This window comes from Tamandua tetradactyla, chromosome 15 (assembly GCF_023851605.1).
Source record: "Tamandua tetradactyla isolate mTamTet1 chromosome 15, mTamTet1.pri, whole genome shotgun sequence".
NCBI classification, from domain to species: domain Eukaryota; kingdom Metazoa; phylum Chordata; class Mammalia; order Pilosa; family Myrmecophagidae; genus Tamandua; species Tamandua tetradactyla.
In genome coordinates, this window is record NC_135341.1 from 86,261,516 (window position 1) to 86,283,145 (window position 21,630).

General features: G+C 38.5%; 1 protein-coding gene across 1 annotated transcript in view; it reads right to left on the reverse strand.

The window, feature by feature from the left end:
* Window positions 1–1,368: 1,368 nt before the first annotated feature.
* Window positions 1,369–21,630, reverse strand: part of GK5 (glycerol kinase 5) — a 117,622-nt gene continuing 97,360 nt past the window's right edge. Inside the window, exons 12-16 of the mRNA XM_077130306.1 lie at window positions 21,497–21,591; window positions 15,719–15,822; window positions 14,822–14,881; window positions 13,813–13,946; window positions 1,369–7,544 (exon numbers count right to left, since the gene is read on the reverse strand). Of these exons, the coding sequence (XP_076986421.1) occupies window positions 7,396–7,544; window positions 13,813–13,946; window positions 14,822–14,881; window positions 15,719–15,822; window positions 21,497–21,591 (542 nt within the window). The 3' untranslated portion in view covers window positions 1,369–7,395. The remainder of the gene's footprint in view (window positions 7,545–13,812; window positions 13,947–14,821; window positions 14,882–15,718; window positions 15,823–21,496; window positions 21,592–21,630) is intronic.

Genomic DNA, 21,630 nt, shown 5'->3' on the forward strand with positions numbered 1-21,630 from the left:
GGAGGGAGCATCTTGTACTCTGGGTGTGACACTCAGGCTCTCTTGCTTTGTTTCTCACAGCTGCGCTGCAGGTTTCCTCCTGAAGGAAAATGCCCAGTGTGGGCTGCTAAACTGCTGCCTTCCACTTAACTGCACACTGGGTGTCCCGGCAGAAACAGCAGGAAGCCACCAGCTCCTGCACACCCACCCAAACACCTGCCACCTCGGGATGCCTCCTACCTGTCCCCTTCCCCACTGCACTCACCCAGCCATCCTGCGAGATGGATGAATGCCACCTGGCTGGTGAGTGGGCGAACAGGACAGGTTGGGCAGGCTGCTAGGAAGAACCTTTAAAAACAAGGACAGGCTCAGTTTTTTAAATGGAACTGCAAACTGTCGATCTGTGACCCTAATGGATGTAAGTCCCTACTAGGAGATACCAACAACGGTAAACACTCTTTCCAAAGGCACTTTGTGCATTCCAAGAATGCAGTGTCCCGTGTGGAAGCCAAGCACCTTGCTTCCCGCACTAAAATACCATGACTTGCCCCTGCAGGGCGGTCGGTAGAAGAGACCTTTAAGGAAAGCCATCAGTAGATTACAGGACTCGGAGAGAACAGTGGAGATGTTTCCAGAATGAGGCTACCCTTAGTTCTGTGAAGGAGCTTCCCAAAGGGATGACTGGCTTGTTATTTATAAGCATGCCTTTTCCCCTATAATAGGAGACATCCAATCAGAAAAGCTGGTATGAAACTTGTCCCTGACTTTAAGTACTGGTGTGATCAATCACCTGACCACAGTTCTGGAAAGCAGTCGGGTCAGCCTCAAATCCCAGCCGGGGCTGTCCTGAGCAGCAGGGCTGCACTGGACTCCCTCCCAGGGGGCCCAGACAGAGTGTGCAGGTGAGAACACACCCTGCTATTTGAGGAGCAAACTAAGGGGCCAGGAGGATGGGTGCATTTAGCAAATCTAACCCATTTGCTTTACAATCTCCACCTCTCAGTGGGTTCTGGTTCTTTTCCTAAGTAACAAAAAACCCACAATTACTTCATATCACCATAATTTCTATTTACTATAAAATAATCTGATAAATTTCAGAAAAGTCAGCTTTACATATCTCCTTATTACCCCTTTTCTTTGTCCCTCTTGTAAGACTAACAATACTTTGAATTAAACCAAAACAAAACAAAACCTCTTCCTTTTTCCAAATAACTCAAGTGTTTATCATTCTTCATATATGCTCTTACGGAATGATACCATGAGCTTGGAGATAGCAATAGGCTTTGCTATGGTCCGGGAATGAAATCTGGATTATATGACTGAATCCTCTACCATATGCGTGTCGCTAAGTAAGTGTGTGAAAACCCAAAGCAATAAATAAAGAAACAATAAATAAAAATGGCTTTAATATATTAGTATGCATAGATCAATCATTTACTATTTCACTGTAGTTTCCCAAATAATTTTAAGGTGCTAATTTCCAGAACAGATTTCTTAAAAACTGCAAGGTTAATTCCATCACATTAGTATGTGAAGTTACCTTTCATCCAGTTATTTATAATCCCTCTAAGTATTAAAAAAAAATTACATTTTCCAAAAAAATTACATCAGCCTTTCCCCACCACAAATAATTAATTGTCTTCTCTAAAATGTTCCCCCATGTAAGAATGTAGAATATAGAATAAGCCTAAACAGGATCTAAAGAGGCAGGGTTACAAAAAACCCTTCTTCTCTAATCACAATAAGCCCAAATTTATCTTCAGTAACAACTGTAGTCAATGTATGCTTATTTTTCTGTGACCTTCTTAATGAGCAAAAACCAAAACCAGGAAATGGTATTTTAATAAGGATTTCCAGGTAAAATTAAAAAAAAAAAATCTGAAGGCTAAAGTAGATTAAAAAAAGGGGAAAATTCAGATGCGCATGAGAAATAGTTCTACTGCTGTGCATCCTAGATCTTTACCTATAGATTCTAACAAAAATTTATGAGGTTCTTAATGACATTAATAAAACTATGAAATTTGTAGAAAAACAGTCAAATAAATAAGATTATTAACTTGCTGCTGTATATGATTTAGAATCTGGATTTACCATCTTGCACAAATATTGTCTTCTAATTAATTTGCCATTCTGAAACATTTATACAAATCAACTTATTTTAAATTAAAAAACTTAGAAACACGATAGCTATGTACAAAATATTTATCTGCTCCTCTACTTAGCAAAGGTATCTTTGAAACTTTTTTTGCTATTGCACAGTATTAGTACCACATGACATAATGAGGACAGAAGGACGATGAAGACATTTCCTGCTTTTATAAAATCATGTTTAAAATACTATATGCATTTTACCCAGAAAGGATTTGAAAATCTCATTTAATGACTTCTTAAGTCACTAGACTGTTTAAAAAAAAAACTTTTAAAAAGGTATTCCTTTAAAGAAATGGCTCATTTCACAAACAATCTAATTAGCAAATGGGCAAAAGACAAACAGGCATTTCACTGAAGAGTATACACAGATGGCAAAGAGGTACATGAAAAGATGTTCATCATCATTAGCCATTAGGGAAATGCAAATTAAGCCATAATGAGATACTACACAGCGATCAGAATGACTAAAATGAAAAACAAGGACAAAACCCATGCTGGCAAGGATGCAGAGGAATGGCATCACTCACACATTGCTGGTGGGAAGGTAAAATGGTACAGCCACTCTGGAAAGCAAAAATTTGGCAGTTTCTTATAAAGATATGGCTCATTTAAATTGAAATCTTTATGCCATTTCTCTTCTAAATAATACAGATATATGTCTAGACACAGGCATTTTATAACAGAACAAATTTATAAAGAGGTAAAGACAGTTGAAACAGAAAGGATAACAGAGAATTTCAGAAATATCTGATTCTGCAAGCTCCTGCTTCTATTTTTTCTGCTCCCAAGATTAATCTTGCATTCCTCTAGGGACAGTGGTCCTATGTGAAATTGGTGAAAATACAGATGCTGGCGCAAAAATGTTTATGGCTATCAGGCTCCAAACTTAAAAATGGATGTGATTCTGGATCACACATTTGACTTCTATGAGGTTGCCCATTTTGACTAGTCTGAGCCAGATAACCTGGCGTAGGGTTATGAGAGAACATGATTATGGAACCAGGTGGGTTTTAAAGGGCAAAAGTGGTTTGAGTTTTTAATTCTTATTGACAAACATGATCTGAACTTCCCAAAAGGATTCAGGATCTTTCAAGGTAGACTCAAGCCTTCTAGGCCATTTCTAGGATGACTCTAGATAATCACCTAAAATCTAAGAACCCTAGGACACGGCCATCATCTCCCTACAAAGAGTTTTAAAATTCTCACCAGGCTCCTGGGCCAGACCATGTTCAAACAAAGCCTGGACCCCAGTGTGAGTCCGCTGCAGAAAGGGCTATTTCTGAAGTTCCTTCCCTATAGCACCAGTGTTTGCCCTCTTAAGGGTTAATCTGTTACTCATCTTCAGGCAAATACAGGCCTGTGAATAGAAAGACCTCAATTAAACCTTAAAAAGGTACTATAACTATGTGTATGTATAGATGTGTATCTCCTTCACAAATGCATTTGCAAATAAATAAACATTTGAAGAATGTTTAAATAAAAATAAGAGGATTCTAGCTCTCATAACAAAGTAGTCCTTCTTAATTCAATAGAAACATACCTTACTTGCAAGAAACAGAAGCTGTTTTCTATCAACAATGTATGTAGTACTAAGGAGACAATGTATATGCAAAAAATGTTGCCCTTAGATATAGAAAATAAAAGTTCATTCCACAAATATGAAGGCACAGTTTTTAGTTCTGCGGAAGAAGCACTGTTTCCAGGGAACGTGCAGTCTGGGGCAGGCTTGCACAGAAGGCAGATGAAGAGAGTGATTGTCTCCTTTGTTCACAGGTGAAAACGAAGCCAAAAAGCAGATCAAAGCAAAGGTGACCCTGTGTTAGCTCTGCAGACCACCTGAGCCAGACAGTGAAGTCCTGACCTACTCATTAAGATGGGGTGGTAGGGCAGGAGTGCGGGTAAAATCAGAAGACAGTTACAACATGAGATTCTTGTTTGCCCTATCAACCTGCAAAAACCTTAGAAATCCTATTCCTTTTAAGATACTTCATTTCTTTTTGCTAAAAACCATTTCCTAAGGTAAAACGAGGCACAGAGAAAAGCAGCATCACAGACACTTCACATTCACTGAGTTCTCAATTTTCTTCTCAGCCTACAGCAGTAGTTGTAAACCTGTGGGGATTTTGCCTCTCAGGCAGGGGACTCAGGATCATGTTTGGAGGCATTTTGGGCTTTCATAATTAGGGGGTGCTAGCTGGCAGCTGGTGGGCAAAAGGTCAGGGGTGTTGCTAACCATCCTACAATGGAGAGCAAAGATGCACTGGGTCCACGCAGGGCCGTGAAGGAGGTGAAGGAGGCTTCAGGCTGGCAGGCCACACCCGGCTGTGGGGTCCATGCACAAGCACCACACCTCCCGCAGCCTCGCATCACTTTATACCCTAACAAAGGATATTTTTCTTTACCTTTTTCCGACATTTCTGACCCCAAGCCAATGCAGTTTTTTGCTAATGAAAAAGTTATACAAAGGACAGTATGATCTCACTGATAAGAAATGATCAGAATAAGCACATTTGTAGAGACAGAAACTAGAGTTCAGGCTACCTGGGTCCAGGGCAGGGGGGAGTGGGGCTACTGCTTCCTTGGTGCACAGTTTCTGCTAGGGCTGATGGAAAGTTCTAGTAATGATGATAGTGAAGGCAGCACAATTGCGAATGTAATTCACAGCACTCAGCTCTATATTTGAATGTGGTTAAAAGGGAAAATTTTAGATGCATATATGTTACTAGATTTTTTGTTGTTTTTTTTTTTTTACAGAATTATCTTGCCCAAAATATCAATATAATGTAGAGGCTGAGAAACCCTGTTATGGTTGGATATAAAAGATTTAAAAATCAGTTAAGTTCACAGTATAAAAGCAATTTGTATCACTAAAATGGATTATATAAGAACATTCTCCTTGATGAAATAGCTGGATTCCACCTAAAAATACCTGATAGCTCCAGAATGGAAAAGTAAAACATGCTGAAAAATATTAGCACAGAAATAAAAAATAAAATTCAAATATTAGAATTAAGATGAAAAATAAACTTGAAAGATGGAAAGGACATTTTTTGTTGTTGCTCACATGTGGTGATGTTTCTGATTCTGGTTAAATCTAACAAAGATTTACTAAACTATTTCACTGAAAACAGCCAGAAATATTAAAATAAAAGATTAGCTTCTAGACTTACAGAGGTAAAAATTAGCCACTGATTTTTGGGGAGAATATTCAATTTCATGAGATATAATTCAAACAAACTTGTATTCCTACATTATCCTAAAAGCTATTTATCCTTTATTTTGTGACTATATGCTGAGAAAGAAGAATGGGGAAAAGAAATGAACTTTTAGGTGTTACTAAGATTTCATGTATCCTAACACAAAAAAAACCAGAATTATTTCCTACAAATTCACCATGAGATACAGTTTATAAGAGAGAGTTAAATAACAAATAGCAAAACAAGGGCAGCTTTCATAAGATTTCGATAAAGCCCTTAATTGGCCACTAAGCTTTACAAAAAGAATGTAAACAGAGAAAGAATGAAGAAAGAGGAGGAGAATAAGATATCAGCTATATAACGGGATCTGACTTATTAAAGAAAAACACTTCTTAACAAAAATATTTTAAAATCTTAATTAACAAAGTTGATGATACCATATATGTGCTACAATGCTCCCATCAAAAAAATCCATAATTTAAGAAGACACTTGAATTTGCAAAAGTGCCATTTGACCTTTGGTTCCATTATATGTAACCATCTCTGAAATGGCCACATACAACGCAACAGTCACTCCTTCATCACCTTATTCAATAGCTATTTCCAGAACAGCAGGACTCTATGCGAAAAGCCTGATCAAGAGGGAAATAAAGTCACTCCTGCTGCAAATCCAAACAGAGCCCACTCCAAATGTAAGGACGGGCCACAGGACAGCCCACAGGCTGGTCGACTGCCTTAGGGTGGTTAGATGGTTTCACAATGCTTACCCCTCCACACTTTATCAAGAAAGCTCAAGAATGTGGAATATCCCTGCTCCTTTCTGCGCTCTCTGGCTCAGTGTCTAAAAGGCAACCATTAGCCTGAATGCACTGCCCTGACCTCTTCCAGCCAGCCACTGCACAGAAATCAAAGAGATGAGTTGACTGGAAGAACATAAAGAAGATACATGACAAGTAAAATACCCCAAGGAAGCCAATTTTTAAGCTCACCAATAAATGAGGACACTGTCTTATAATTACCTCTGTCAATTAGCCCTTAAAAATAATAAAAACAAAAGACATTTACGTAAGCATCCTAACAACTAAGAAAAATAGACAACAGGAGAAGACAAGATTTACGTTAACTATCTGGATTTTGTAAAAAATGCGGTGTTATTCTTTAGCCAGAGGTTTTTGGGAAAAAAGCTATTTGGGAAGGAAAATAAATGGTACTTTTTGTTCCTTAAAAATCAGTTCCCAGAGTGTGCATGGGTGGTTCAGTGTAGAATGCTCGCCTTCCAGGTGAGAGACCTGGGTTTGATTTCCAGACCATGCACCCCGCAAAAAAAAAAAAAAAAAAAAAAAAATCAATTCCCTATTTAGTTCTATCAACTAAGATTATTTTCTCAGTGTTTTTCAACATATAAAGAATGCTCAGATATTAGCTAAGCAAGAAAAAATTAAGGCAGTGTCTTTAAGTCCAGTAAAGGAAAGCTTACTTCTTAATAAGCTTATCTGAGATGGACATATTGATCTGATATTTGGATATGACACTGAACAATGACTTTAAACAAAAAATATTAATATTTCAAAATTTGGCATTTCCATAGTTGTTCTTTCTTTTTAGCTATATGCACTTCAAATAGCCCACTTAATTCTAAAGAATTAACGGAAATACTTATCACATAATCTTTGAACAAAATGTAAATGGTGCTTGACCTGGAGCTGTTAGCTCAATAGCAGACAATTACATTCACATGCACCACTGATGTAAGTATAAAAAGGAAGAGGATCCATAACTGTCAGAATATGGCTGAAAATGGCTGAAGTCCTTTGGAATTTGCTACTTAACAGAAGACATACAAGTTCTGAGTGAGGTATTACTGCCATATCAATTTCAGCAAGGTTAGGATAAAAAAAAATAAGAGGTTTTGTTTCGTTTTTCAAAAAGAAATGCTTTTGCTCTGTGGTCGTGAAGCTCATTTTAAGCCCGTCCCCCTCGGTCACCGTGCTGTTGTGTATGCCCCAGCGTTGTCTCGTCTGCAGGATGCATCAACAGCCATCGATGGTCTGAGCCATTTCTTCTAGTGCTAAATCTTGGTATACCAATTCATGGAGCGTTTCACTGCTTTGACCCAGTTTTCCATACTCATTTCATATTCCTGCCATTTCTTCTGTGGCTTGAAAACCATTTCACTTTGCCTCAATTTCTTTAGTTCCTCCTTGTCATTCCAAAACCCTAGAGATAAAAAAATTATTCTTAAATTTTAAGGCAGTGGGGGAGTTAATGCTTAACTGGTTCAGAGTTTCTGTTTGGGGTGACCGGAAAACTTTTGTTAACGGCTAGTGGTGATGGCAGCACAACACTGAGGCCATAACTGGCCCCACTAATGTAAAAACTAAAAAATCCCACATTGAATAGTATGCTACAGTGAGCCCAACTGCAAACGATGAGCTGCAGTTAGCAGTACAATCACAGAAGGCTCTTTCGTGAACTGTAACAAATGAGCCACACTAATGCAAGGTGTTACTTATAGAGTGATATATAGGAATTCTATATTTTATGAATGACTGTTACGTAAACGTACAACTTCTCTAATTAAAAATTTATATATATAAAAAAACTATAGAACGGGAACAATGCAGTGAACCCTAACGTAAACTATGGACTCGTATTTAATAGTACGATTTTAATATTCTCTTATCAATTGCAAGAAAGGCACTGCTCTAGGTGGATATATGGGAACTCGGTATTTTCTGCATGATTTCTCTATAAATCTACAACTTCTCTAATTAAAAAAACTTAAATAAAAGTAAGTTAAAGGGGTGGGCCACGGTGGTTGGGTGGGCCACGGTGGCTCAGCAGGTAAGAGTGCTTGCCTGCCATGCCCGAGGACCCAGGTTCGATTCCCGGTGCCTGCCCATGTAAAACAAACAAACAAACAAAAAAAACCAAAAGTAAGTTAAGGCAAATAATGAAACTATAAAGTTTAACCACCAACCTATGTGAATTGGTGCAAAGGTAAACAATTACTACTTTAAAGCACAATACAAAATATTTGTAATGTATTGTAACAAAATTAAAGGAATTCTATTCAATTGAATATTCCTGGAAATAAATAAGCCAGAATTTAAAAAGGTTTTAGTTTCTAACTTTCAGCTTTATTTCTGTGTGGCAGAGCATTAAATCACTTCTACAGCAGCCAGACTGTGCCATCATTTCTTTTTCATGACTTGCTATAAAAATTCCAGTAAGCAATAGTGTATTTTATTTTTTATGCAACTGAAATAAATGAAAATAAATTTAAGATTTTTGTCACATACCTGAAGTGGCAACACACTAGGATATACATAAAATTCAAAGGTGGTAATTAACATAATAGTTTCTTTTTGCAACTATAATATTGCATATAATATACTCAAATTCCAGCTCAAGGTAATTCTGTAGCTCTTGCATATACTGTTCTTTACAGAGGACCAGGTGATTTATTATAAAAATCAAGAAGAGAATACCCTTATACTTAATGATCATTTAAGTTGTCTGAAATAATGCATGTGTCTCATTACTACAACTCACTTAGTGTGAAATACATCACTACTTAGAAGTGTGAACATAGTCTACAAGCCTTCTTGAAGTACATTTTCCCTGACCAATAAAGCTGACATGTAAAATTATTTTTTCTAACACTTTTTGTCAGGTCACATTTTTTCTATTTACAAAGTCTGCATTTTAGAATATCTATGTTTAAAAAAAAGTTTTAAAAAGATTCAAACTTTTTTCTCATCAATGTACTGTGTTTGCTCACTCTAGTTATGAAAATAAATATATTCTTAAAATCCTTATTTTCAGAATTTATTATTTATATTTTATGGCTCTATATTTTAAAAGTCATTTTATTAAATGTATAGAGAACAGACCCTGGTTTCTGGGTGAATTTCTAAAATACACAGATTGTGCATAGCTCTCACTTCTCAAATTTCCGAGAGTCAGGCAATCCAATCAGAAACCTCAGCTTTCCTGAGAAGGTAACACCGCTTCCTATAGTTAATTGAGCATCTCTGCACTGAAAAGGTTTGAAATTCAATATAGACATAATAAAGTAAACAAAACTAAAGCCACTGTGTTATGTGTAGGAATAATGTGCACCTGTTTGTTATTTAAAGTATTTCGAATGTTTAGGAGAATCTAACATATTTGATCTTATAAGGTGAAAAGTATAGCAGAATTTCATTAATTTTTTTTGACGAGAGCAAAATATTAGTTTTATTTAGAAATATTCAAGTACAAAAAATGAAAAATCCTATATCTAAGAATGTGAAAAGGTTAGAAAGCACCAACTGCTCTGAGAATACTATTAAGACACTCTGAATTAAAATATTCCTTGAGATATAAATTGTCTGAATTTCTTATACTTTTAATATTCAGACGTTCATGGTTATTTTCTTTAAAAAATATTTTAATAAAACGACTCCACCTTCTTACTTTTCCTTGGAAGACAGAATTTTAAGCAGCAGGTAGGTAATGCATCCTAATGAAAATAGTGTATTATCCCCAGCTTCAAAGGTGCTCATCACTGGAAAAAGGGATTAATATACCTGGAGTTTACTTTTATTTTGTTTCATCACACAAATACATCAATCACAATAAGGCATACTGAAGGATAGAAGGTCATCATGTTATATAATTTGATAGAGAAGCTTAGGATCATATTAACCAATTAGGTAATTATATAAAAAACTTAAAATTTCCATAAAACTATTGAAAGGTTACACAGCTTAAGGTATATAATTCACTTCAAAACATAATCCCAATTTTTTACATTTAGAATATTTTTAAAAAGGTTTATCTTGAAATATAAATGCAACCAGACAGATATAATAGGGATGAGTTCTATATTTTAAATGGCACTGAGACTTTTCTGTCTCATACAATGTACTGCGAAATGCCAATAATATGGCAACAGAGAAAAATTATCTAAATTCATCTCTAACCAGCAAATTAAAAATTTCTAGCACTGAGTATGTAGGTAGTATCATTACTAAAAAGTCATTTCTTGAATCTATCATCTAATTCTTTGGTTTTTATTTGTCAGATCTATATATTCTTTTCCCTCTTTCTCTTTTTACTCCTTACTGGTACTCTTCAACTCTGTGCCCTTCTCCAGACCTCCCTCTGCTGTCTTTTTATTTCAGCCAACAGATCTCCCTTTAATATTTCTTGTAGAGCTGGTCTCTTGTCAGCAAATTCTCTCAGCCTTTGTCTGTCTGTGAAAATTTTCATTTCTCCCTCATTTTTGAAGGACAATTTGGCAGGATAAATAATTATTATCTGGAAGTCTTTCTCTTTCAGGATCTTAAATATGTCATTCCACTGCCTTCTCCCCCCCCTGGTGCCTGCTCATAAGACTGAACTCAATCTTATGTGGTTTCCCTTGTATGTGGTGAGTTGCTTTTCTCTTGATGCTTTCTGCTTCTCTTCAACATGTGACAGATTGATTAGTATGTGTCTTAAAGTAGGCCTATTTGGATTTATTCTATTTGAGATTCATTGGGCTTCTTTGATTTGCATATTTATGTCTTTTATAAGGGTTGGGAAGTTTTCTCCCATTATTTCCTCAACTAATATTCCTAGCCTTTTACTCTTCTCTTTTCCTTCCCACTGATGAGTCTTAACATGTTTCATGTTATCCATCATTTCCCTGAGACCCAATTCAAATTTTCCATTATTTCTGCCATTTATTCTTTAGTGTGTTCAAATTCAATTGTCCTATGCTCTAGTTCAATTATTTTTTCTTATGCCTTTTCAAATCTGCTGTTGTGTATCTCTAGTGTATTTTTTTTTTTGGCATGGGCAGGCTCTGGGAATCGAACCCAGGTCTCCACATGACAGGTGAGAACTCTGCCACTAAGCCACCATCGTATCGCCCAATAGTGTATTTTTAATTTGGTCTATAGTATCTTTCATCTTTGTGATGTCTGCTATTTTTCTATTTATTCTTTCAAGTTCTTCTTTATGCTCTTCTAGTGTCTTCTTGATCTCCTTTCGGAGAATTGTATGAACATCTTTGATCTCCTCTAGTGTTTTAGTCTGGCCATTTGGCGGCGCCATATCTGCATGCATTGTCACATGCTTTGTGATTTTCTGTTGGCTCTGAAGCATTTGATTATCTTGACAGGGTTATTTGGAAAGCTGATTTCCCTCCGTTGTTTAAGGTATTATGTTGTCTTGGGTTTGCGTTGAAGTCTCTTTTGAACTGCCAAACCAAGGTCCAGACCTCGCACACAGGATGCAACTCTACTTGAGGATCTGTTTAAGGTTAGGCAGATGGGCTGTTTGCCAGACTATACTTTCCATTTCTTTCCAGCAGTTGTTGCTCTTGGCCTCCTCTTCCCCTCAGGCCCACTTCTCCTTGACTGCAGCAGCTGTGTAAGCAGGATGGAGAATCGGTGAAATTCCTGACAAGTCCGTGGTCCTGGGGTGCTGAAAGTCTCCAACCCTGGCGCTGGGGGTGAGCAGTGTGCACCTCAGTGGAGACTGTGCTTGTGGGCCTGATCGATCTGCTGGCCCCCAGGCTTCTGCTTGGAATGACCTTGGGCCGTGGGACTGGGTACGTCAGCTGCCCTTGTCCACAGGTAAGTCGGAAATGTCTATTAGATAGGCCTGGCGCAGTGCGCAGTGTGGGGGATCGGGGGGTGCAGGGCATGGCATGGGGTGGGCATGCAGCAGGAGGTGGAACAGTGGTTCAGGGGCAGAGCGTGGGGTGGGGTGCAGCATGGGGGAGAAGCAAAAGGGTGTGGGGCATAGGGCATGGGTGCACAGGGTGTGGGAGGAGCTGGGGGCAGGGTGTGGGTGCAGGGGGTGCTGGGGGCAGAACATGGGTGTACAGGGTGCAGTGGGGCATGGGGTGTGGAGTGGCTCGCTTCCTTGTCCCTGCCTCCTCGTCTGTGCACTCCCAGGGCTCTGGGCCACCACATGGATAGGGAAGTGGCAGGCTCTGTACACATGCCCAGTGCTCTCTGTGAGCAGGGAAAGCTAGTTTGCTGGTTTCTGAGTTCCCCAAGCATTTCCAGGCTGTGGAGCTGAGGGGGCTGATCTCCCAGGCCAGCTGTGGAGGCAGCACTTCCCCAGCCATGGCCTCTTGTCCCCAGTAGCGTCCTGACTCACCCCATTGTGCTCCCAGTTCCTCAGCTTGTTCCTCAGGACCTCCCTACACAGTGCAGAAGCCCTCTCAGGTCACTCGCACCCTGGAACCGCTGTCCTGGTCATTTTCCTGTCACTTCTCTAGTTACTCCTTGGAGCAGGGGTGAGCTCAGCCTGTCCTATTCTGCCACCTGCCTGGAAGACTGAATTTCATTAATCTTATAAACAATATTACAGTGTTTATGAGAACTTGATTTACTATAATTGCAAATTTAATTTATCAATTTATAAAAATTAATTAAGTACTTAAGATTTTTTTTTGTTATGGCATTATGTTTGCTCAGTCAGGCATCTGAAATTATTAAGATGAAAATCAAATATAATAAATTTATAGGAGTTGAAATATACAAAGGAATTTAACTAAATTTATAATTGGGACTGATTACTTAAAGGAAATTTAATTTCTTCAACTTGAATTAAACATGAACTAAACAAATGAAAGCATTTTAATTTTATACAAAATGCTAGATTTTTAGTAGAATAAAGTTTACTTTGAACTTACCAGCTTATCATACTTTTTGGATTTGTAACTTCCAAATATTAGCCTTAAACTTTTAACTGTAAAATATCCTTTTTTCTGCCCCAATCCCCATCCTCTGTTCACAAACACATTAAGGTACCCCCAAGTCCCAGAGCCTCACCATTGGCTTCTCCACCTCTACTCACAGTCCCTGTCCACGGATCCTTTCCTAGCTGGTGAAGTGGTCTGTTCAAATGCAGACCTGTCCACGTCGCTCTCCTACTCACAATTCTTCAGAGGCTCTCCAATGCCTTCAGGATCAAGTCCAAACTCCTCTTCATGGGGACTCCACCACAACTGAACCTCTTGCTCTCACCATACAAGCACTTCCTCTTGTACACAACCTTGCATAAGCTGCATTCTCTATAGACCACCCACCTCTTATCCTCTCCACACCTGGAGGTCTGCTGACTCCCTTGAGTTTGAGGTATATGTTCCCTCTGCTGAGAAGGCTGCACCCCTTGCTGACTACTCTCCGTGACTCATCACACTAAGCTTAATAATCAGTTGACTTGTCTTTCTGCTCTCACCAGAGGGCAGGGACCAAAGCAGTTGAGAATTAATTTTCCTTGCCTCACACTTCCTCTGCGTGAAGGAGGGAAGTAAGGATGGAAGAAGTACAATGAGGCCCACCAACAGAGCAGGCCCAGAAATACTTTGTGAGGATATTAATGGACACCAGCGCTTTCCAGACGCTCTCTGTAATTTTGTGATTTGGCAGGAGAAATGGTACACGTAAGAACTTGCTTACAAGAAAGCTCTCATTTTTATATAACCCACACATACCAACAGCAAGGCCAGCTAGAGAAGCTGCACCCAGGCATGACATGTCCAAATGGACGGGTCTGTCTATATCCTCATTAATCAGGTCTGAGGTCATCTGCATGACAAAACCATTCTTACAAACTCCTCCATCCGCCCTGTTGGAAGCAAGATGTGTAAGATAAATCACTGCAACAAAAGCATAAAAGCATCATTAATTCTTTTTAATTGGATCAGATATTTTTCTTAAATGTTCAATTTTATTCTATAAATTTAATCTTTTAATTCCGAAATTATATCACTTAGCATTGTCTTGAAGATAGAGAGCTTACTGGGTAATCTTTAAACAATTCTTATTATGATTTTCCCACCTGTCCTGTTTGTCCTGACACTAGTTCAAAAAAGGCCAATATAAAAATATAAAAATTCACGTGGACATTTCAGCAAAGGAAGTCATAAATCTGATGCTTCCTTGCTAATGGAAAAGCCATACACCCCAAAACAGAGATTTAAAAAATTTTATATAATACACACATGGGCACAAAGATCATCTCAAATTCCATACTGTGTTATATATTCTCCATAAGTTGAAAGTGAGCTTTCTTTTCCTCTCCAAATTCCCATGACCCAAAATTTATAAGGGAGCCAGGCATAAATTCTTTTTGAAATCCTGTCTAAGCATCATGATGAAGATGCTGGCAGCAGCTCTGTTTAACGTTGCGTCTCAGGGCCATGCAGTGCACAAGTTCTCCACGTCAGCCTGCGCACCATCCAGAAGCTGAGCCCCAATGCACAGAAAGGAAAGGGAGTCTGGGTTTAAGATCAGGTCCGACCCCAAATTCAGCTTTTTTTTTCTTTATTGAAGAATAATATTTACTCTCCTAAATTATGGCATGTATATTGCCAATCGTTTTAGGGAATAAACCTCAAAAATGATTTATCTGTTACTGTAATCAACTCAAAATGAACCTTGCGCTTAAGAATTTAAGGCCTAACTGCTAATTCAATCTGTTAGCAATAAAAGTTTACATACCGGACTTTTGTTACAGGAATATCGATCTCTTTCTGCATCATCTCATATAACTGTTTATTTCTAGTTGAAAAACAAGATAACTAATTAGAGGAAAGTGAAATTGTAATAATTTTCTACTTCATGTAGATCTAGAAAAATAAAAACTGCAGTTTTACTTAGACGAATTTATAAAGTATGCAAAAGAAAATATTAAACTTGCTACTGGAAGTTATCTAACAGATGCTCAAGTAAGCAAGAAGCTCACTCACACCCTTGTGTTCTCACACAAGAGAACATAAATTCTACTTCAGAACTAAATTTGGTGTATTACTATTCCTAAAAATGAAAATCTAAAGCTATAGGATATTTAATAGATATTATGGTGACATACCATACATAACAGTTGATAGAATTAAAAATATATAAAAATAATAATTTTCCATCAGAAAATTTTATCTTAAACATTATAACTTTTCCATATTCATGACAACCATATTCTCAACTACAACGATCTACAATGTAGTCTCATAACAAAAAGACAGCAGGGAAATATACATAGAAAGTAATTCTTATAATTAACAGAAACATTATTAGTTTGAATTATCCTCCATGTATAAACATATTAAAACCTTTGGAAATCCAAATTTTTATTATTTTATGCTTAAGAAATGAGATGTTAAAAAATCATTTAATATTCAGATATCAAACCAAAATAGTATTTGTACCATTAAATATGGGAAAAAAAGAGCTACCATGGAAATTAGCAATAAGAACAGACTACAACATATATAGTATAAAATAAACTAAAGGTATGAATTCTCAATTAACAAATTAAGTAATGTTCTATTTACTTGCAAATCAATAAAAAGAAATGAGAGTACGGTATGGGAACAGGGAGTTTCGGGCAGGGTGTGGTACCTGAAAGCTATTGACTCCAATATTGCTCGTACAAGATGGTATTTACTGGTGGAAGGCTTCAGACCCATAAAAGAGGCACATGCACAGGGGTCATACAATGGAACCTAAAGGAAGAGATGATAAGAACATATTCTTAGCCTTCTAAATTATATATAGAGATTGAAGAAATATTACATGACTAAAAGTCATGTAAGAAAAGAAGAATGTTTATTTAGAGCTAATATATTTTAAAATGATAGTCCAAAGATTACGGTAAACATTAGAATAACTTTGTAGCAGGCCTTAAGCAAGTCTGAGCCACAGATATTGGACTTAGCTGTACCTTCTGTTTGAGCTCATACCAAGAAAAAGATTGAAACATACAGTGACAAATTAAGTTCCTAGCTTTACCAATATGGGAAATGAAAAGCAATCCCAGTATTTCCTTCTTTTTCAGCAAAGTTCTTACATGAAAAGTGCTTCGTATGTTGAGTGACTTTTTAAGGATATAAGTTATAATAAGATACAAAATTATGCCTAAAATGTGCTTTTTGAGTCATAACTTACATCTAATATATTGTCAGACATTCAAACTAAAATTTTCTATTTCTTAGCTTAATTGTCTTACTGCCTAATATCTGAAATGACTTAAAAGATCCGAAATCCTAAGCTGGAAGTGTACATTTATCACATGAAGAACATGTCCATCTTTGTCTCCCCAGAAATGCAGATGACACTAGGATATAAGATGAAAAACAAAGGTGCCTGCCTCTGAAGAGTGTGCAGTCTCAGAAGGAAGCAGACAGAAGAGCGTTTCAAAAACAAACAGCACAGGGATAAAGAGGGGGACATGCTGGTGCTGTCAGGGAACCGGGGTCCCAGAATAAGTACCTTCCATCTTTAGGGCCCTGACATGTAACCCTCTACCTAGAAAACTTCCCATTCCTCTTTCAAGTTATTTCCTTCTCCCTCTCCAAATTTTGGCCTAGCTTCCTCTGGGAAAACTTCTGACCCCACAGACTAGATTATCATATGTTCTTATGGAACCCTATAATTCCTCACCATACCATGTCCCATGGTGTCCAGTTATAATCATGCACAATTAAGTGACTGCTTGTTGCAGCTCTGTGGTCTCATGACCCGTGGGCACGCAGGGGTGGCTGTGTGTGACATGCCCATACCATGACCGGCAACCACTGGGGAGCACTACCATTTACTGAATGAATGAACAATGCTTTCTCCAATTACTTAACTGAAGCAATTCTACATTATATCTTATCTTTACTACAGCTATGACTCTCTACCTACTTTGATTTCATTTTGATGCTCTTTCAAATTTATTACCATCTTTCGGTTAAAGTTGATTTATACAGCAAAGCTGGTTTATATCAGATGATATAATAAAATGTGAAATGAAGATCAATCAGATTTGGCCAGTTCAATTAATCCCTAGTCATAGAGAAAAAGGCATCTTCCAGTATGCCTCTTAAAATCTTGCTATGATTGGCCTAAATTCATTTTTTGTACAGAAACGATGACTAATAACTTACTACTAGAAACAGGGTAATTTGAGGAGAAATAAATTCTATGCAAACTTGAAAATTATCTCTGAGTTAGTCCAAGTGCGTCTCTTCTTGGGATGGTATGGAAGAAAAAACACTGGAAGGTCCTTTGAAAGGACCCGGTCACACTGTGCCCGGCAGACAGCTCCCAGCCGCCCCTCCCTCCCCAAGGAGCACACCAACCACCAGAGCTCTACTCGGCTCCTGCCCAGGCCGCGACCACCTGCCCTGGCAGGTCTGGGCAACACGGGCAGCTGCAGGACAACTAACGCCGGATGCTTCTAGTTCTGGTCAACCCAGACCCTAAATGCAAGCTCTGTGCATCAAGTATGTATTCCCGCTGCCAGACTGCACGCTGCACCGTGCAGCAGACGGCAGAGCATTTAACAACTTGGGCTCTGGGGGCAGAAGGCCTGGATACTGATGGCAGCGCTGCCTCTCACTAGCCATGTGGGACTGGGCAGTGATTTCACAGCTCTAAATGAGTCTGCTCATTTTAAAGTGGGCTTGTAAAAGTAACTTCTGCCTTGTTAATAAGTATTAAATGAGATAATAAATTTATAGATCTTAGGACAATGTGGGGCGCATAGTTAATACTAAAGATTAGTTGTCGTTAAAGTAGTTTTATTCTTCTTCCGTACTCAGACTCTTCCCACTACTACTAACTTTCCTCGTGGCCCTTTCACTACGCCTCTGAACTCTTCCTTCTACCGTAAACTCTCCTAACCTTTAACCTCTTCTAGGAAATTCCCTGCATTTACTTTGTGGTGCATACAGCAACCCTGGCTCTCTGCTGAGCAATGGCTTCATGGCAGTTCTGCAGTGGAGGCTTCCCTGCTTCCACACCAGGTTCCAGGACACTGTCCAGCCTCTCAGCACCACTCGAGGCCATTAAGCATCTACTGTTGGCAGAGACTTTCCTTCCACCAAGTTTGTTAAGGTCCACCCCAATACTGAGCTATATCGCGCCCTTTACTTTCCACCGCTGAGACCCCCCCGTCAGTCACAGAAGTACAGGTGACAACCACAGTACTTGTCAGCCATATCCCTTGCTGAAGAAGCTGTTTGAATCCATGGGCCTGTTGTCAAAAGCAGCCGTGTTATGCCCTAGCCCCACTGCCACACAACTCCATGAGGGTGAGCACAACCACTCAAAACCGAGCAGAGCTTGAAAAGACAAGGTGGCCCGATCAGGCCCTTCCCTGGAACACTGAAGTAAGACTGAGAAAAAGACTCTATCGACAGGGGAAACTGAAGCTAAAAAGATTGTCACAAAGTGACGCAAGGTGTGAGAGAGATTTCCAAGTCTTGAGGGAGCAGAAAATATAAGGAAAATAATGATAGCTGAGTGGAAATTACGGGGAAGAAAAGATTCGGAGCAAAGCTGGTGATGGGAAGAAAAAGGCAGGCCCAGGGAGAGTAGCAGGTCCCTAAGGGGGCTCTAAGAGCCCCCATAGCCACTGCAGACACCTTTCCAACTGCAGCCTGCAGAGGTATGGAAGTTCCACCTGGGGCAGCTTAAACAAACCTCTGCATATAAAAGAGCCCTCACTTGACTTTGGTTTGCAGGCAAAGAACCCACATTACAGTATGACTCGTCATTCTCTGAAGGCTGGTACTTGGTTCATAATTCTATCCGTCTGACTACTGCCATTATCACAATTAACTTTAACATCCCAGTTGATGACCAGTGATTCTTGCTCATATACCTGTCGTATATATTCTACTTTAGTGTCCCGCTCCCCAGACCACAAGCCCCATCAGAGCAAGGCCACCACGGCTATCCCAATTGATGTCATCCCCAATACATGGCCCCCATGCTCCAGCCTACCCATTCAGCCTCTGCCTTCTGCCATTCCCTGCAGAGGCTGCCCCAGACCTTCCCTGCTTTCCTCAAAGCTCCCCCAATGTTCCCTTCCAACTCGCTTCCTTCCACTCCCTAATCTCCCATTTTCTCTAGGTTCAGAGGCAGCTTACCGACGATCTTACTGCTATTTTCCAAACACCTCAGTATCTATTCACTACTTTTTATTTTAATTTCTTCAGGATCCATGGTAATGACCCCCCTCTCATTTCTGGCTTTATTTGTATCCTCTCTCTAGCTAAGGGTCCATCGATTTCTAGTGATTTTCTCAAAGAACCAACTTTTGGCTTTTTGGGTTTTTTTTGTTCTCCAATTCATTTATTTCTGCTTTAATCTTAATAATTTCTCTTCTTCTCTTTGCATTGGGTTAGTTTGCTGTTCTTTCTCTAGTTCCTCCAGGGGAGCAGTTAAGTCCTTGATTTTTGCCCTTTCTTCTTTTTCAATATGGGCATTTAGGGCAATAAATTTCTCTCTTAGCACTGCCTTTGCTGCATCCCATAAATCTGATATGTTATATTCTCATTTTCACTCATCTCCAGATATTTACTGATTTCTACTGCAATTTCTTCTTTGACCCACTGATTGTTTAAGAGTGTATTATTTAATCTCCATATATTTGTGAAAGTTCTGGTTCTTTGGTGGTTATTGATTTCTAGCTTCATTCCATTACGGTCAGAAAAAGTGTTTTGAATAATTTCAATCTTTTAAAATTTGGTAAAGGCGGGCCGCGGTGGCTCAGCGGGCAAAGTGCTTGCCTGCTATGCCGGAGGACCTCGGTTCGATTCCCGGCCCCAGCCCATGTAACAAAAACGGAGAAACAGAATACAATAAAACAAGAAAATGTTTAAAGATGTTTCCCTTTCTTCCTTCCTTCCTTCCTTCTATCCTTCCTTCCTTCTCTCTGTCTTTCCTTTAAAAAAAAAAAAAAAAAAAAAAAAATTTGGTAAGACCTGTTTTGTGGCGCAGAATATGATCTATCCTGGAGAACATTCCATGAGCACTAGAGAAGAATGTATATCCTGGTGTTTTATGGTGCAACAATCTACCTACATGTGTTTTAGGTTCTCTATTTCCTTATTGATCCTCTGTCTCGTTGTTCTATCTATACAAGAGAGTGGTGTACTGAAGTCTCCCACTACTATTGTTGAAACATCTATAGCTCCCTTCAGTTTTGCCAGTGTCTGTCTCATGTATTCTGGAGCTCCTTGATTGGGTGCATAAACATTGACAATTGTTATTTCTTTTTGGTGACTTTCCCCTTTTATTAATATGTAGTGCCCTTCCTTGTCTCTTGGGATGTCTTTGAATTTAAAGTCCATTTTGTCTAAATTAGCATAGCTACTCCTGCTTTTTTTTTGTTAAAGCTTGTATAAAAAATCTTTTTCCATACTTTCACTTTCAAGTATCCACTCACTTTACTATTTGAATTAATTTTTTGTTTCCTGTTAAGAGTTTCATTTTGTATTTGGGAGACATTTGACTGCCACTTCCTCTCACCTTAATATTTTGCCTAGTTACAACATGGCAGTTCAGAGACATTCTGTTATCAAAATGAAATTAAAAATCATAACAGTGATAGTTTTATCTACTCTTTTAGCCTCTAAAAGTACTTTGTGGGGGAGTTTTATCACACAAATTATTTTTATAGCCATGTGAGTTGATGCAGAAGTTAAAGATAGAATTGTCAACACAGTCACTACTTCAGAAAAGGAAGAATTGCAGTAAACTAATCACATCCTACCTCTGCTGATGACAATTATTCTTCTAACCTACCTCCTGAAAACTCAGTCAGTGGTTTAGTGGTTGCTCACATATACCCTGAAGAGGATGCAAGGTTTACTTACAGGCTTTCAGTCCTGTATGATAAAGTACATAGAAGGGAATTATCATAGATACTGAAATAGTGCTCATTAAAACATCTAGTTTAAGAAGTGTGATATTTTTAGATTTCAAACACCCTTACCTAATTCATTTTTCACCAGCTTCTACATTATATTAATCAAATATTTAAATTTGGGATTTTTTGTAACTGATGGTCTGAGTGTGAGATGGACTAGAAGGGAAAATTTTATTTTTAGAAGGGAAAAATATTCAGAGAAGGATTAAAAGTAGCATAAGCTTTAAAAAAAAAAAAAAGTGAAGCCTGAACTCCAGGGAGCACAAGCCACATCAGCAGGGTCACACTTGGGCGGAATTCCTGCCAGGTCAGCTTCCAGCCCCAGAGGGTGTTCTTTACCTTAATTCTTATCAGTGCTCAGATTTTCAAGTAAGGAAGTAAAAGATACATAAATTTGGAGGTGGGCAAGGAGACAAAAGGAGAAGAATGCTTCTAATTGCCATTAACTTCTTTTTTTTTTTTTTCTCTCTTTTTACCTGCAATCCACTAAAAGATGGAACAAAATAAACTCCTTCAGAATCTTCCAAACTTTTGGCCATTTTTTCAGTCTCAGAAGCATCTGTGAAAAGATCTGCAAAAGCGAACAAAACAAAGCAAAGGGGTTGGGCTG